The sequence below is a fragment of the Cynocephalus volans genome, chromosome 5, assembly GCF_027409185.1.
Source record: "Cynocephalus volans isolate mCynVol1 chromosome 5, mCynVol1.pri, whole genome shotgun sequence".
NCBI lineage: Eukaryota > Metazoa > Chordata > Mammalia > Dermoptera > Cynocephalidae > Cynocephalus > Cynocephalus volans.
This window is the reverse complement of record NC_084464.1, coordinates 81,074,496-81,092,422: the sequence shown is the minus strand read 5'-3', so window position 1 is coordinate 81,092,422 and position 17,927 is coordinate 81,074,496. Positions and strand designations below refer to the sequence as shown.

Sequence of the window (17,927 nt, the reverse complement as noted above, 5' to 3'; positions counted from 1 at the left end):
AGAAAGGATTAATGCAAAAGAAATGAGCCTCTAACAGTAAGGCCTTAGGGATCAGCAAGAGACTAAGAGAAATTTATTTTTAGAATCAGGAGATCATCCTGAGTTTCCAAAACTGTCCACATAAATGACTGACTACTACTTTATAACTGCTTACTTAAAAAACTAGCAAACGAAAAAAATCTTAATTCACTAATGCAGTGGTTATCAAAATGTGCTTCTGGGGCCGGCCCCGTGGCTCACTCGGGGGAGTGCGGCGCTGGTAGCACCGAAGCTGTGGGTTCGGATCCTATATAGGGATGGCCCGTGCGCTCACTGGCTGAGCGTGGTACGGACGACACCAAGCCAAGGGTTACAGTCCCCTTACCAGTCAAAAAAGAAAAAAAAAATGTGCTTCTGGATCAGATACTTGGGACCTCTTTAGAAATAAAAATTCTCAGTCCCCATTCTACACCTGCATCAAAAATTCTGAGGGAGGCAATCTGTTTTAAAAAGGTCCCCAGATGACTCTGATGCACACTAAAGTTTGTACATAGTTACATATGGAGGTAAATATTTTATCAACTGTGACTACAAACTCATTTTGCAAAGATACAGAATGTGTTTCTCTTTTCACTCCGATCTGTTGTCACTACTGTACAACACACTCCAAAATGGGGCGGGGGTTGGCAAATATATTTGGTTTACCACCTTTGACTGCTGCCAGTTCCACTGCTTTGACATCCATGCGTTCGTTGAAATCTGCCCATCTCTTACAGCTGATCAAGCAGATCCCTGCAAATTCCTGGCCTGCGGTGAATTTGCCCAGTGCGTAAAGAATGAGTGGACAGAGGAAGCGGAATGTCGCTGCAGACCCGGATATGACAGCCAGGGGGGCCTGGACCACCAGAACCCAGGCCTCTGTGCCCCTGGAGAGGAATGTGAGGTTATCCAGGGAAAGGGAGCTCCATGCAGGTAGGTTGAGCACGCTAACTTCACAGACACAAGAATTCATTACTTGTACTTCTAAGAAACCCATTTGTAGAATAAATTCTTTTAAACCCATGGTTCTCAAACTTCAGGAGCATAAGAATCACCCAGTGGATGGGTTATTAAAATACACATAGCTGGGCCCTGCTATGCTATATTTCTGATTCAGTAGGTCTGGGTAAGACTCAGGTAAGGCTGATGCTGCTGGTCCAAGGACCACACTTTGAGAACCCTGTTTTAGGCTTTTCTGCAGTATTTTCGTAAAACCAATAGGGGAAGAAGAAAGAACCTCTGTCAGACTTAAGATAGAATACTTGGTCTACTACATTAATTGGGGAGGGGGGGTTGGTGTGTGTATAAAATTTAGGTTTTTTTCTCTGTTTGCAAATACAATAGCTTTCATAAGAAGAAAGCTGGAAAATATAGAACGTTATGAGAAAGGAGACAAAAATCCTGTGTAATTCCTCACATTAACTGTTATTATCTTTTGGTGTCTGTGTTTATATAGAATTGGTTTATAAAGAATTGGTTTAAACAGAATTTTCTAAAACAAAAAGGAAGCAAACTGACTTATAGTCAGATTTTCTTACTGAGAACATTTCCCCCTGTTATTAAATATTTTCTGTAGCATCACTTTTAATGATTACATAGGGGTCCATTCTCTAGATGTCTTATGAAGTGTTTCATCAGTCCTTTCTAGACAGAAAGGCTAAGAGAAGCTCTTTAGGAGGAAAAGGAAGCAAGATATAATTGGCTTTCTCTCCACCAACCAGAATTTATGCTGTAGATGGTCTTATGAACAAACAGGGGACATGAAGTTTTCTGCTTCTTCTCAAGTCCTGTGACACCCGGATAAGGTCTGCATTGTGGACTCTGCCCTCAAAGGACTTCTGCATGAGCCCGTCCCTGGGCCAGTTCAGGGAATGCCACCAGCCCTTCCCAGTCGTAACCTTCCAGCCACACCCCTGAACATTTCCTCAGTGTTGGTCACCTCAGACCCACATCGTTAGCAGAGCATACTGGATTTTTTCTTTCCTCTTGCTCACTCTAGTTGCCAAAGTCCTAATCTCCCACCATTTCCACACCAAAAAGAAACTAAAGATTTAGGTTTTTCCTTGATAAAACATGCCATGTTCCTTTGGTGTATTAACATTTTAAAGACAATTATCCAATGGTAGTTAAGAAGAAATGTTCTGGAGTCAAATTGTGATTAAAATTTTGGCTTAGCAATTTACTAACCATGTGACCTTGGACAAATTACTTAACTTCTCTAAACCTCAATTTCCACATTGGATAATGAGACTAATAGAGTCCATCTGTTGGATCACTGTAGTGGGTGTTTCAATGAAGTTTAGAAAGCATTTGTGCAAAGAACATAAAGCACAGAGTATCCACTCAGGGAAGTAAGGAGGATGAAGCTACCAATTTACTCCAAGTTAATCACAATTAAAATCCCAATAGGATTCTTTGTGGAATTTAACATTCTGGTTGTAAAGTTACTCTGAAAATGAAAATATACAAAAAGTACAATGAAGGGGGATTGCTCTGTAAAATAGCAAAACATGCATAATATTTATAATGCTAAGATAGACCAGAGATAGACAATAAAACAAATATAACCTCTAAACAGATCCGTACAAATTAGGAAATTTATATTAACAAGCACTTTAAATCAATAGGAGAAGTATGGACTGGTCAATAATGGTTAGAGTACAATTGGCCTTCCATTTAGGAAAAACTTTAGTTCCATATCAATCCTATATCAAAAATCCAAATCTAAAATCAAAACTATGAAAATAAGAGGAAAATATTTTTTAAAATATGTTTATAATCTTGGGCTAAAAAATCCACTCTAATTAAGACATCAAGCCCAGAAGACATTAAGACAACGACTTCCATAGGGAAAAAAGTGTCATAAATAAAATGAACAGATATAAAATATGGTGGAAGAAAAATATTTACAAGGATATAAATATCCTATATTACAAAGGATGAACATCTATAATAATAAGAGCTTCTATGGATCAATAAAGACAAACATCCTAATATTAAAATGAGCAAAGAATGCAGAGGTGCAATTCATAGAGGAAACTCAAATGACCAACAAAATATAGAAGATGCTCAATCTCACTATCACCAGGGAAGTCCAAAAACAATAAGGAGATATTATTTGTTGCTCATGATGTTGGCAAAAGAAGGTCAGTAATATCCAGTGTGGGTAATATAGAGGAACACTAGTTCTATCAAGCACGGCTGGTGGATGTATAAATTGGAAAAACCTGTTTTCAAGGGAAATTTGTTAGTACAATGAATTTTTTAATTTGACTCAAGTGCTCTTTTAGACAATTATTTCTACAAAAATAGTTGCACCTTTGTCCTAAGATATCAATACAAAAATGTTCACAGCATCATTGTTTTGAATCATGAAACCATTGTATAGCCAATTAATAGGGGAATAGTTAAATAATCTACAGTGTAGTGTCTTACTCACTATGACACACAGCATTCAAAGGCACTAATACAGCTCTACTGGAGCTGCCACAGAAAGAAACCCAGACACATCATCACATGAGAAAGCAAACTGCAGTGTAATAGATCCTGTGTATGTAATAAATCCATAACAAAACTATGTACTTATAAGTACTTTAAGTTTAACCATATGGTATCACCATTTTGTCAGTCACACATCATCAAATATTGGCAATTTTGTATGGTTCAATATAGTATGTAAGTAAATGCATAGCAAAAATGTGGAATGATAGATACACGTGATTATCATTCCACTTAGCAGTGGAAATGAATGGAATTAGGGTCTAAGCTTTTTAATGTTTATGTATAATTGGTGTAATTTAAAACAAACGGGGTGGAGGGAAGAGAGAGCCAGTGAGTGAGACTCTAATAAGGTGATTAGGGAGCAGGGGGTTGCACGCAGCTTTTATGAACAGTAATGGATTCAGTTTTTATTTTAATCAGCCATATTTTCTGTTTCATATGACCACACAATTTGTAATTTTAAACATCGCTCTTTCTTGAGTAAGAAAAATTACTTTAATTCTAGGTTTTTATAAGTGAGATCAATAAAGCAAGGCATAAGGTGATCTGGAAACAACAGTTCTCATGAAGGTGTGTGGTGTCCCACCTCCTCCACCTGTGCCTGTCTGTGGGGGATAATTAATATGGACTTGAGGTATTCACATACCCAGGAATATTGATGCTCCTTAGACTAGTTTAATTCAACAAACATTTTTAAACACCATGTGCCAGTCACCATGGGAGCTGCTGGTCAATAGATAGTAAGGAAGGGAGGAAGGAAGAAAAGAAGGAAAAGAGAAAGATGATTAATTTCTTTTCAGGGAGAAGAAAGCCCCATACTACCCCAATTCTGCCCTTTTCAACTCCTTGATTAAAATTCCTTTTTAAATGTTAAGTATGAAGCCCTGATATCCCCGGCATGAGGATAAACCCCCACTGCCCCCACAAGCTTCTGCAGACAGACTCACAGTGGAGAACCGGAGCGCAGTGGTGCTCTGAGGGTACCTCCTGGACCCCTGTGCCTTCTCTCGTTCCCAGCAGTGATTTCAGTTCCTCAGACGATGACATCATTTATGTGACTCTGACAATTTACTTACTTGAGGATTGGCTGACAAATTAAAACTTAATCAACCATAGGTTAGACACTGTTTAAAATTAGAGGTTTTAAAGTTAGAACCAAGTTCAAATTCTGCTTTTAACTAGGTGTGACTTTGAGCCACATCCTCCCACCCCAAAGCTTCGAATTTTTCATCTATATAATGGGAATAATAGGAATAAATTCATGGGTTTAGGTAAGGAATAAATTAGATGCCCCACAGTGTAAACTGCTCTGCTACTAGCATTACTGGAACTGTTGATACCAACAAAGGGCAGCCTTGTAGGAAAAAACCGAAATTCCCTACCTGGCACTTAAACCTAAACTCAGAAGCAAATCAGTTAGAACGTTAAATGCTGTAACTTTGAAAACAGCATTCTCCAAAGAATTGTAGCCCTGTCTGCATTTTTTTAATTCTACCTGAAAGTGGAGAGACAGTAAAATGATGTTAAGGGCAAGTGTCTCACTGAACAGATGAGTCCATTGACACACAAAGAGCAAGTTCAGTTAATTCAGTTACTTGTCATCCTACTGCAAAGTCGTTGTCATTCGTTACATTTTCACCTTTATTTTTCCTTCTATGCTTGTCTTTCATTCAATATTTATGACTATAGTCCATACGTTTTCATTTCCCTCAATTTTAGATGATCTATATATAGATTCTGTTGTACTAGGCATTTGCTTGGCAAAATTCTCCCAAGAATAAACAAAATTTTCATTTTCAAAGGTCACTTTTTTGGCATAAAGAGCTTGACTTTTATTAATTACAATTATTATTACATATACCCAGAAAATGCAAATCTGGATCCAACAGAATAAATTTATGGCTTTTCCTGTTCAGATCTAAACATTTTCACTTTCGTCCTTTAATAGCCCTACTGTGTTCTTCGTGACATTATAATAATGAAAATTGTTTCTAAATATAGCAGACGGATTAAGTAAATGGTGGCACAAAGAGACATTTATGAAGGGGTTATAATAACATGGATACTTGTTATAACTACAGCAAGGTCACAGGTTCACTCACATGCTACACCCTCAGATGGGGGGGGTCCATTTTTTCTCTTTAGACAGCTGTTACTAACTCCGTTTTGGGCCCTTTCTCCACTGGATAATAGGCAGGTTGGGAATAGGGAATGAAAGAGTTGGAGTTTAATATAGTACAATCCAATTTTTAAAACTTAATGTGATTAATAATGTGAGCAGTCACTTTAGGCAACTCAGTTCCCTTGGAATATATAGTGAGATGTGGCTCTCCTGGTCTCACAGGTCCTAAAGTTTCTAGTCCAGGGCCAGCCCGTGGCTCACTTGGGAGAGTGTGGTGCTGATAACACCAAGGCCACGGGTTTGGATCCTATAAAGGGATGGCCGGTTCGCTCACTGGCTGAGTGTGGTGCTGACAACAACACCAAGCCAAGGGTTGAGATCCCCTTACCGGTCATCTTTAAAAAAACAGAGAAAAAAAAAAAGTTTCTAGTCCAACATTCCCCTCACCCATGATCTCTTAGCTCTGATCCCAGGTATCTGCCCAGACCCTGGTATTCTCAGAGCCTCCATTTCTCCCAGCCAGGGCAAGTAGGAACAAAAAACACTGCCTTAGGTGGTAGGAGGGAAACAAGGAACTTGTTATTCAACCTCCTTAAACTACACTTCTCTCCACTCTTCACAGTCTTCTTCCATCAAGCACTAGGACTGTGTTAGGATTTTCCTTCCTTCTCCCTTTCCCTAAAATTATAATGGAGAGAATGTTGGGAGAGGGCTAGCCAGTTAACTCAGTTGGTTAGAGTGCAGACTTATAACACCAAGGTTACAGGTTCAGATTCCCAAACCAGCCAGCGGCCATAAAAAGCAAAAAAAAAAAAAGGAATATTGGGAGAAATGAAACAGTTTACTCATCAGGGAACATATATAGGGAGGTATCTCCCAAATATTAAACCCATTTTATAATGTAAAGAGGTAAAACACAACATGTGTATACACCATCAACAGAAGTCATATAATACATTTACAGAAAAGTCTGGAAACCATATGCATAAAATTTTTAAATAAAATTTTTATTTTTAGATAAAATGCTGTTATAGAGTTGTTTTTCAGCACCCACAACTCAGAACCTCACTTGAAAAATAACTGCTTTTTGCAAGATGAACTTATCCCTCATCTTTCCCATGAGCTGCCTTCAATCCTTCTGAGATCACTGCCTAAGAAACAGTAAAGCAACTGGAAAGCAAAACTCAGGTGGGATGCAGAAAGCATATTTCCTCCAACTCAAATGAAACACACCTGCAAAAAAATATGCTCTCGATTTTCACTTGTCATAGTTTTAAAACTAAAATAGTACAAAGCTATAGTTGCTATTAATGTTGGTAAGTGCAGGAAACAGGATATCATGTTTTTGCTTTCTTTTTGCAGGTCACTCTAAAAATCAATCATATGAAATTAGTGTTATAAAGTTCCAACATCAACAAAATCACAAGCTAAAATCACATTTTCTTTTATATGTTGGTTTTAATTACTAAATTTGAATTTTGAAGGAAATTAAAAACATTTCTGTACCTGAGTCTTGTTTTAAACAGAGACAAGTAAAGCTCTTTTCCTTTATTTTTCAGGCTTTTTGATTTAGAGTTTTAAGGGTGAAGAAAAAAAAGATAAGATATTTTCTGGTGCAAGAAGGATAGAGACAGAAGGCTGGCATTAACTGAAATGTATACATAAAACAATAAAATAATAGAAACAATCCAAGTATTTTACAACATTCCCAACCTTATCTTGTAAAAATATACCTATGTGTATTAATCCGTTTCTGTTGATTATAAAATAAATACATGGAACTGGATGATTTATAAAGAAAGCAAAATTTATTGCTTACAATTTCAGAGGCTCAGAAGTCCAAGCCCAGGGAACACACCTGGTGAAGGCTTTCTTTGGTGGTGTCTTCAGTGACAGCAGGGGATCACAGTATGAAAATGGTGGAGCAGAGAGAGCAGAGAGAGAGCTCCTCACGCACTCTCCTTTTAAAGCCCTCAGAACCATGCCCATGACCACCATTATTAATCCATTCACTATGGCATGGTCCTACAATCTAATCACCTCTTCAAGTCTCTACTTTTCAATTACTGTAATAGGATTTCCCACCCTCAACAGTTAACAGTAGGGATTAAGCCTCAGTTAGGCTGGGGGTGGGGCAGGGAGGAATCCACTCTACAGTATCCCACCCGACTCCCCAAACTCATGTCCTTTTCACATAGAAATACATTCATTTCATCCCCAAAGTCTTAACATGTTTCAACTCAAAAGTCTAAAATTCCAAGTCCCATCTGTAAAGTCAAAACAAATTATCTACCTCCAAGATACAATGGTGGGACAAACATAGGGTACATATTCTCATTCAAAAAGAGAGAAATAGGCAAAAAGAAAGGAGTAACAGGTCCCAAACAAGTCCGAAACCCAACAGGGCAGGCATTAAATCTCAAAGCTGGCAAATCATGTACCTTGACTCTGTGTTGGACTTCCTCTGCACACTGGTATGGGGGTTGGGTCCCCAAGTCCTTAGGCAGCTCCGCCCCTATGGCTTTCCTGGTCACAGGCCACACTTCAGCTCTCCCAGGCCGGTGTTCCACTCTGGTACCTCCACAATTCTGGGGTCTCCATGGTGGTCCCACTCTCACCGCTCCACTAGGCATGGAGCTGTTGGGGTTTCTCTGCTGCAACTCTGACCCCACATTTCCACTTAGCATTGCTCTAGCAAAGGCTCTACGCAGTGACTCTTTCCCCTGAGACAGACCTCTTCCTGGGCCCCAGAATTTTCCATACATCCTTTGAAATAGGGGTAGAGGCTCTCAAGCCTCCACAGCTCTGGCATTCTGTGAGCCTGTAGACCTAACACTACATGGACACCACACAGGATTCCATCTTATATTTTCCAAAGCTGCAGATCCCACATCTGGGGCCATTTAGCCATGGCTGGAGCAGCCAAAGCAGCTGAGGTGCTGGTGCTAGAAGCAGTTTCCCAAGGTGACCCTGGACAGCGAGCCCATGGAGGGCTCCTCGGGCCTGTTCCCCAAGACCATTCTGTCTCCCTAGGCCTCTGGGCTTGTAATAGAAGGGTTAGCCCCAGAGGCTTCTGCAATGCCTTCAGGGTCTTTCCCCCTTCTCTTGATAATCCCTTTCTTTTGTACTAATCTTTTCAGCACTGTTATTATTTTTCTCATGAAAATGCTCTCTGCTTCCCTACCACATGGCCAGGTTGCAAATTTTCCAAATCTTTACCCTCGGCTTCCCTTTGAAATTCTATCTTTATGTCATGCCTTTGCTGCCATAACTCAGCATAAGCTGTTCCAAGTAGCCATGCAGCTTCCTGAAGGCTTTGTTGCTTAGAAATTTCTTCTACCAAATACTCTGGTTCACAGCTCTTAAGTTCCAACTTCCACAAAGTCCAAGGGCATGGGCACAATGTGGCCAAATTCGTTGCCAGTTCATAGCAAAGGTGCTTTGCCTCAGTTTCCAATAAATTCCTTATTTCTGAGACCTCATTAGAATGGTCTTCACAGTCCATATTTCTATCAGCATTCTGCTCACCACCACATAACCAGTCTCTAAGACATTCTAAACTTTCCCTCATCTTCTTATCTTCTTCTGAGTTCTACAAACTCCTCCAGCCTTTGCCTAACACCCAGTTCAAAGGTGCTTCTAAATTTTGAAGTATTTGTTATAAGCAACACCCCACTGCTCTGGTTCCAATTTTCTGTATTAGTCTGTTTCTGTTGCTTATAATGAAATATCCGGAACTGGTTACTTCATAAGAAAATGAAATTTATTGCTTACAGTCTCTGAAGCTGGGAAGTCCAAAGTCCAGGGAACACAGGTGGTGAAGGTCTTAGTGGGGTGACAGTGATGGCAGGGTATCTATCACATCGCAAAATGGTGGAAGCAAAAAGAGAGCAGAGATATCTCCTCATGCGCTCTCCTTTTAAAGTCCTCAGAACCATGCCCATTACCACCATTATTAATCCATTCACTACAGTACGGTCCTACTATCTAATTACCTCTTCAAAGCCCCACATTTCAATTACCATAATAGGATTTTCTCCTCTCAACAGTTACAGTGGGGATTAAGCCTCAATGAGGTTGGGGGGCATCGAGTCTATAGCACTAGGATTTATCAAATGCATTTCAGAAAGGTTGAAATTTTCACAATAATAATATATAATACTGGTACTGAATAGTTTTATATAGATTATTTTAAAATACCCTGAGTGCAAATAATAATCAGCTAGAGTGAAAATATGTAGAAGAAACATGATTTGTAAACAATGAGCAACTCCAAATTTTCCTAGAAGTTCATCCTCAGATAAAAATGTTCCTTTCAGTGTCCTAGATGTCTCTTTTAAAATACTTATTCATTTACTCAACTTATTTCACTAAAATAATTTTATTTTACAAAGGAAAATAACTTGGCTATAACCAGGTTGCATATACCCTACACAGAGTTTTCTAAAACAACTTTGGGGTAAAACCTTGGGCAATTTTTAGCCTAAAATGACCTATATTCAAAAATTATACCTAGTGTTTGATGGCAACAATGGGTGATAATCACTCAATGTACACTCAACCTGAGATCTACAGTGCTAGATGAAAACAATTGCCTCAAAGCTTACATTTGAAAAAGTTATCAGTCAATACACAACCACGAAAAATACTGAGCAATCACACCAACTGCTAGTCATAATTTTATGTATCCAAGTGCATACTGGGAATAATGTGTGCCATTTTAATTTCCTGAAACCAAGAATATTGAAAAAAGAAAGAAAAATTCAGATTAATGACAATAGTGCACAGGATCTGATACTAAAAAAATGTCCAGGATGAAGCAAACAGCAACTAAATCCTGAAGTCCCCCAGACAAAATTAAGGACCACATTTCAAATGAAAAAGCTTTGCAGTGAATAAAAGGAACTGATCATTTTTACAGTAGAAAGTAAACTTGAAGAACTACATCTTACTTTAAGGCAGTAATGACAAACATTAAGTGTCAATGCTGATTGTTCCTGGCTACATGGATGGCTGTGTTGAGAGAAATTCCATGAGTTCCGTTAGGAAGAATGTTGTCATACATTAATGATGTCTGCTGTGGATAGACGGGAACATCGTGACTTTCACCCACAGACTATTTGCCACCCCTGCACCATGAGATGGGTCAGCCTGAGAACCTAAATAGGTTTAAGAAGAAAGGGAATACATTCCTAGTAGGTTATTAAGAATATTTGGGGGCATCTCCAACCTTTCAAAGATATCCTACATGGCAAGCATATCCTTCTCATCCACCAGAGGAGGTAATATTGGGATAAACTATTGGTTTCATCTTGGGTGACATTTCTTAAGTTCTTAAAACTATTTCTCTTCCAGGTGACCAGGAAAAGAAATTCTGAATTACTGACTGTAGGATATGAAGAATTTAACCATCAAGACTGGGAAGGAAATTAAAAACTAAAAATTGTACCAATTACCATTTAAGCTATCTCAAGAGATGATTTGCTTTCTCAAGGAAAACTGAGATTTACCTGGTCGACATTCTAAGAACAGCAGCAGACATATTCACTGGTCATCAGAATCCAGGCCTAGATATAGTCACCATTGAGAAATCAGCACACACCATGTTTCCAGTATAGAAGAGCCATGTACTTAATGATTGGTAAATTCTAAAGAAAAGGACACATTATCAAAACCCAAGACAATCAGTAAAATGCATTTTGACTATTCTTGGATGATAGTCAAGGTGATAGTAAACCAGGTTTGCTTCCAGCTGCCCTTAAAATATTACTTACAGATCATTTGCAACAAGTGCAACTTATTGTTTTGGGGGTTGCACAATATATCAGGAAGCAATTCTTTATATGTTAGAATGTACACTTAAAAGATGATTATTTATGCAAGGAGATGCAGGTCTCTCTAAATGCATGAATGTACATAGTATGCCAGCACTACGTATGGTGAGTGTATATATGCTCCACACAATATCTGTAATACACATCCACACACACCCATACACACACCCTTCAGTCTTCGATTTTTAGGCACACTAGTTTTATAAAAGCAATTACTGCTTACACAGATTGTTTTGTTGCCAATAATTTTTGAATTGTTTTTTAAAAGAGGAACTGAGGTTCAGATATACAGTGCATATCATGAAAAATCCTACTTTTGTTACTACACAAGCTATTTTAAAGGAAGACATTATATTGGGGTGGAGTAGGTAAAGCTGTGTCATGTGACATGTCCGATCCCTGTCTTCCACCACAGGTGAACAAATGTCCTATGATATCTTCATCAAATACTTCCTCACACTAACTGTGGTGTGTGTATACCAGATTGGCATCAACGTAATCCAGTTCAGTCAGTTTTTAGTGAGCTTATTAATGAAAACTGAATCCCTCTGTATCTCTTTTAAATGTTCCATTATCAAATATATTTGTGGTAAAACCTTAATTTCAATAAAATATGATAAGCCCTATATCCATAGATTTATAATGAGTCTGTGTTTTACTAGATATTCCCTGTATTTGCTTTATGGATTCAATAAATGATAAATGATTTTAAACAAATATTTTAATGTTGCCAAAAGACAGCAAAATAGTAAATACTGATAGCAACATTTAATAGTAAGCTTCAAAAATGAAGACAAAATGTTTCCTAATAATGGAAACAATCTTTTGGGAAGTTGTGTCCCCCCCATGGGGGAGGTTACAAACCCTTGAAAACTCAGTCCTATTGGTCCTACATATGTATAGCTTTCATCCCCATTCCCACCCAAATCCTCCCCCAAAATTGATGATCTATATAATATGGGACATGGACTTCAAATTGGAATATGGCAAGAAGGTGCTGCACAGCAAAGAATGGTGGCTACCTAGTTCTGTACCCTGGAACTTCCCAGACAAAAACAAACTTGTTAGAAGCATAACAGACGAACTAAAAAGCACATGAAAAAATTACATCATGAGACAAAATGATATACCACTATTTTCTCCCCATGAAGTGCTCCCCACCCCCTTCATTTCAATTGTGCTGTAACTAGTGTGAGGAATATAGTTTTTGATGGGGAAAGAGAAGTAGGTACATATGCTATATTCTGTGGGAAGGGGACCCCTTTGGTGGTAAGTGCCTCTCGCTCTTTGAATCACCCATCTTTTGAATTGCTCTTTTCCAACCAACCAGAGAAGAGTTGACCAGAGTCTCCCTACACTCTCAGAAGACCCATGAGGATCACAGTAGGTTTTAGACACGGGGGTATGGAGTAGGCTATATAGACCAGCTATATTTGAAGCCTTAGGGAGAAGGACTCTTCTTTGGGTCCCCAGTGTCAACATTTTGGGTCTTCTCATAAACAGACTAGTAAGAGTCTGGGGAAAGGCAGTCAAGATCTGGTTTGCCTCTTATCTAGACAAAATGAGTAGTAGCAGCTCACACACAGTCCTCCTGTTCCCTGGATGGAAGTCACATAGGAGTTTGGGGCCAAAGCTCAAGGAAGTTTCAATCACCTTCAGTTTCTTGCTCTCCCTACAGCCACGTAGCACAGGGCTTCCAGCCTGGGTGACGGAATGAAGCTTCAGGATCCCAGACTTCTCCAACTTATTCCATCTGAGACATTACCAACAAGTACAATATCTACAACTTTGTTTACAATAGTCTGTATTAAAAGCACAATATACAAGAGGAAGTTCTACATAGAAAGCATTTATTATTTGTATCTCCAGTACATCAGTATTTTAGGAAGTATTAGACATACATTTTTAATGAAATGAGGAAAAACTAAGTAACAGTTGCAACTAGATGAATTTGCAGAAGTGAAAAGAAAATGGACAATTAATAAGCCCACTTGTGGTTTGAAGGTCAGATTCTGCAGTGGTACAAATTAGGATTAAAGAGTCTACTTTTGCATGTGCATTAATTTTTCCTGATCAGCTCTTGAAAAACTTCTGAGACAACTCAAATTAATTCATGTATTAGATTAGTGATGGGGAAAGAATACACTGATTTGAATTGGACTGAAATTTAACTGTGTTCAAAGATGTGGTCCTGGCGCAGGCAGGCTCTGCTTCTGAAAGTATCTCCATTTTACCCTTCCATAGGCTTATGTACAGAATGTCTACTGGTTGCTGGGCTTCTCCAGTGTGGCAGCGCCACTCCTACATGCTAAGAATTTATATACCAAGTGTATCTTGATCCAAGTTTTAACAACCATAGGTTCTGCTCTTATGTTACACATAATTCACCCTAAAACTCAGCAAAGATCGAGGACTGCTTTGTGGCCTAAACGTATCAGTGTTTTCCAACCTGAGAGTGTAGTCTTCAGGGACAAAGCACCTTTCTGTCTCTTCTATTACTACTCCTCTCTCCTTACTGTTACAGCTGTTCCCGCCAACTTGCCCTTATTCTAATTTTCAGATATTCTCATCCCTCCCCTCCCCCTTGTCAGTTTACTTTCCTAGACAAATTAAAACTCTCAATACTTGTTATTGCTTGTAACGATAAACAGAGAAGACCTGTCACACCTTCTGAAGATGTGGAATGACAGAAGAGCAGCCCTTTGTAAATCCTCAGGGGGGTACTAAAGATGTTTGATTCTTTTTGCTACACATGATTGAAGCAAAGGCATTTATATCTTTTTCACAGTTCAGAACTAAATTACTTGACCTCTCTGGATCTCTGTTACCTCTTCCATAAAAGGAGGTAGGTTTATCACTAGTATCATATTAACTGACTGACTGGTTAATTCAAATATTTTGCTGATCCAAGTACTCTTAAGCTACTTCAGGTAAAGAAACCAAAGATCTACAAATCTCAATCCCCTGATAACCATAGTAATAACCTGTGAATGAAAATATCTTTTAAAAATATTCAATTAATAAAGCTCTACAAACAATAAATACTAACTACTATTCTTGACTGTGGGTTTCTATTCTCTAAGCTTCCATAACTACTTTCCACCTACTTTCTACTTAAGAAGATCTTTTCTTATTTGCTTACAAAAGGGTTCACTATTTTACTACGAAAAAAAATGACATAAAAAGTCACTGTAGGAACAGAATATGAGTAACAACAGAATGTGTTTTGTGTGGGCTTGTGCTCCTATGTGCATTATTTTATTTCTTCCTCATATAATCTTCTGAGAAGGTACCATTCCCCAACTTTACAACTAAGAAAACTTAGTGTTCTTTTAACATATGTGAATTAGAGAAACTTCCTCTTCTCAGTAAATACCCATCACTTGTAATACATATCTCACAATACATGTATTAGTAAAATTAGGAACTATATAATTGAATGTGAAAACACTTTGTCCTCTCATTTTTAATATTTTCTGTGTGCCTACCTTTGCAAAATATACACTATGGAAGGAATGGTATTGAGACAAGCATTAAGAGAAAATTAGTTCTTTATATACAGTACACCGGTTTAAACTTCTAATTTTAAATCTCAATTAAAATGACTGATTAAAATATGAGTTAATATATTTTGATTTCTACAAGTTTTCTCCTAGCATTTATGCGTTTGATGGTAAAGTAGCTGTATCAACATCTTTTAGAACACCATTTCTGTTATTTCCCTTAAAAGGCTGACAGGGTCCTAAGTCTCACCAGTCAAGGGGCTTCTGTGTGCATATGCACCCATTGTATATAGGTTACTCTAAGTCTATCTGAATTGGGGCAGTTCCCCTGGAAGCCAAAATTAACTCAGGAGACTATTTAAATAGATAAGTTCTAGGACAGCTATGTGACATAATTAGAAATAAAATGGCTTAAGATTAACTATTATTTTATTAACCGTTGGACTAAAAAACTAAAGACTTGTAATAATGCTTTGCTGTGATATAATTCTGACAAATTCTTCAAAATGTTAAGTCCTCAGTATAATATTCTTAACCTTTTTGATTAATTTTCCATCTAGTGCCTATTAATTTATGCAGGAGATACATAAAACTATTTCTGTGAATACTAAAGGGACAAGCCATTAAAAATCATTTTGGTTACTAAATTTTCTTCAAGGACTTTGCTTGTTACTGGTTAGGATACAAAGCTTATCGTTCATTATCCTACACAAATAAAAATATCAATTAAAGGCGAGAGATGAGAGAGAACAGGTCATTTATTTCAGAAACTACACCTTCTGTCACCAATCACAGGGACCAGATGACCCAAGGTGGGTGAGCCTGTGCAGAAATACAGCCTTCAAAAGATAATCACATTCACATTCTCAATTAATAGCACATGCAGGACCATTTAATTTCTTTAACACAAGACAATCATTTGCACGGTATCATAATAAATAAATATTTATGTACTAAGACACATATTATGAGAGAAGCAATTCTAAAAACAGTGCCTTGTGGCTCACAAACACTAATCAGCTGGGAAATATTTTCCTAACTGAGGTATTCTTTCTAGGAAAAAAAAAAAATCATTGAATTTCATTTCAAAGGTTAGAGTCCTTAAAAGCTGGAAAAATAAAAAAGGTGCAGAGAACAATTTTACTTTCTAATTTTATTCTAAAAGATAAACAAAACTCCTTAGGATTATGTCAGGACTAGCCGGTTAGCTCACTTGGTTAGAGCGAGTGCTGGTAACACCAAGCACCAGGGTCAAGGGTTTGGATCCCCACACCGGCCAGCTGCCAAAGAAAACAAAAATTATGTCAACATAATTCTTTGATGTATTTTTGTCTTTAAATTCCTAATATAAAAGTCATAAATATTAGATTTGAAACTTATGACATTTGATCAAAACTAACAACAGCACACAAAGAAATCTTTCTTTTTAATTATCAGTTATGTGAAACAAGCAATGACAAAATACAAAGGCTTTTGAATTACAAAGCTTATAAAACAGCTCTACTATTACCAAAATCTCAAAGGCCAAGACACTAGGAATTTTATTAAAAAGAAAGATGTTTCAAGCAGAACACCAACTTAAATCACATGAAACAACTTGGACAAGATTCTGATATAAAAATTGTAATTGAGATGAAGTTAAAGAATACGTGAATTCAGTCCATTTAAGCCATAGTACCACTTAAAACCTATTTCCTTTTCTAAATGAAACAAAACTTATCTCAAAACTTCTAGGCATTTAAACAATCTGAATTTCCTTTATTTGTCCATGAAATATAAAAATATCCTGACAGCAACACACACGTGATAGAAAAAAGAAAAATCTGTGCTGGAAACCATTAGTACCTTCTTTATCACAAAATACAGCAAATACATTAAGACTTCCTAGAATTTTGGAACAAAGGGAGAACTGTTTCACTCAAAGACACACTGCAATGGAAGAAAAAAATCAGAATTTCTGCCTTTGATAGAAATTTCCATGAATTTCTTAATTAAAGAAAGTACATAGCTTTTCAGACCAAAACATCAGTGCCTTGACCATTATATCTTGTAAGAAATTGAAGCTAAGGTTTCATTACTCCAGTTATATGGTACTGTGCCATTCTTAAAAATCAAGTATTTTGAATTATTTTAAAAATTCTCTTTTCCTAGAGAACAATTATGATGTACATAAGGTAGTCTGTTGGCAAAGAATGAGAAATGTCAGAATCTGTCCAAGTGTAACAAGTATTAGAATAATGAGTTTCAAGAATTACAGCTGGATATAGGAAAATAATTTGTAGGTCCCAAATTTACTACCATAATTAACCTTAAACAAATTCACAAAATAAGTCATAATTAATAAAATCTGTTCACTTTGTAGAAGTAACTCTAACATGATCATGGAATGGTTAAATCTTTGGGGCAGACACCCTACCTATACCATGGCAAGGGTCCCCAATTATAAGGCTGGTGTACAACATCTACTTTAACAGATTCTGTAGCATGGCTGTTGCGTATGTGGGCCGAGCCTGTCTGCTCTCAATCGCATTCTGAAGGTACTGGATGCCTCCACAGCGTTCCCAGATTTCTTCGAACTGTCTTGGCAAGATCTCAGCACCTCGCTTTCGAGTCAGACCAGTCTCCTCGAGATTCAGCTCGCACATCTCCATATCGTCCTTACCTGTATCCACGAGATGTCAGAAAATTACCATCTCTCTCCTCAGAATCATTTCTTATCAACTTTATTCCTGAAATACATATCAATTCTCATAGATTTGGGAACTTTTTAAGACTTTACTTTCTCCCTCTAAGATGGAAATCTGTTTATAAAAATTCACCAGAAACAACTTAAATTTGTCCCCCACCAAGGACCTTTCAAATTTATAAACACTGCAGTTGACCAAACATGTTATCAGGGTTAATAAAAATGCTACATTTCCTCAAGCCATTACAAATCAGTGGATATAA

The 17,927-nt window shown here is 37.6% G+C and overlaps 2 protein-coding genes across 6 annotated transcripts in view; one reads left to right on the top strand and one right to left on the bottom strand.

Annotated features, from left to right (window-relative positions):
• Window positions 1-11,074, top strand: part of IMPG1 (interphotoreceptor matrix proteoglycan 1) — a 126,913-nt gene extending 115,839 nt beyond the window's left edge. Inside the window, 4 exon segments of the mRNA XM_063098170.1 lie at window positions 756-955; window positions 4,873-4,876; window positions 7,004-7,073; window positions 11,002-11,074. Of these exon segments, the coding sequence (XP_062954240.1) occupies window positions 756-955; window positions 4,873-4,876; window positions 7,004-7,073; window positions 11,002-11,074 (347 nt within the window).
• Window positions 11,075-15,718: 4,644 nt separating this feature from the next.
• Window positions 15,719-17,927, bottom strand: part of MYO6 (myosin VI) — a 129,536-nt gene continuing 127,327 nt past the window's right edge. For 4 of the 5 annotated variants that reach the window (XM_063096146.1, XM_063096149.1, XM_063096150.1 and 1 more), the window contains one exon: window positions 15,719-17,640. In XM_063096146.1, the coding sequence (XP_062952216.1) occupies window positions 17,441-17,640 (200 nt within the window). In that variant the 3' untranslated portion in view covers window positions 15,719-17,440. The remainder of the gene's footprint in view (window positions 17,641-17,927) is intronic. The other variant, XM_063096148.1, reaches the window with a different exon arrangement.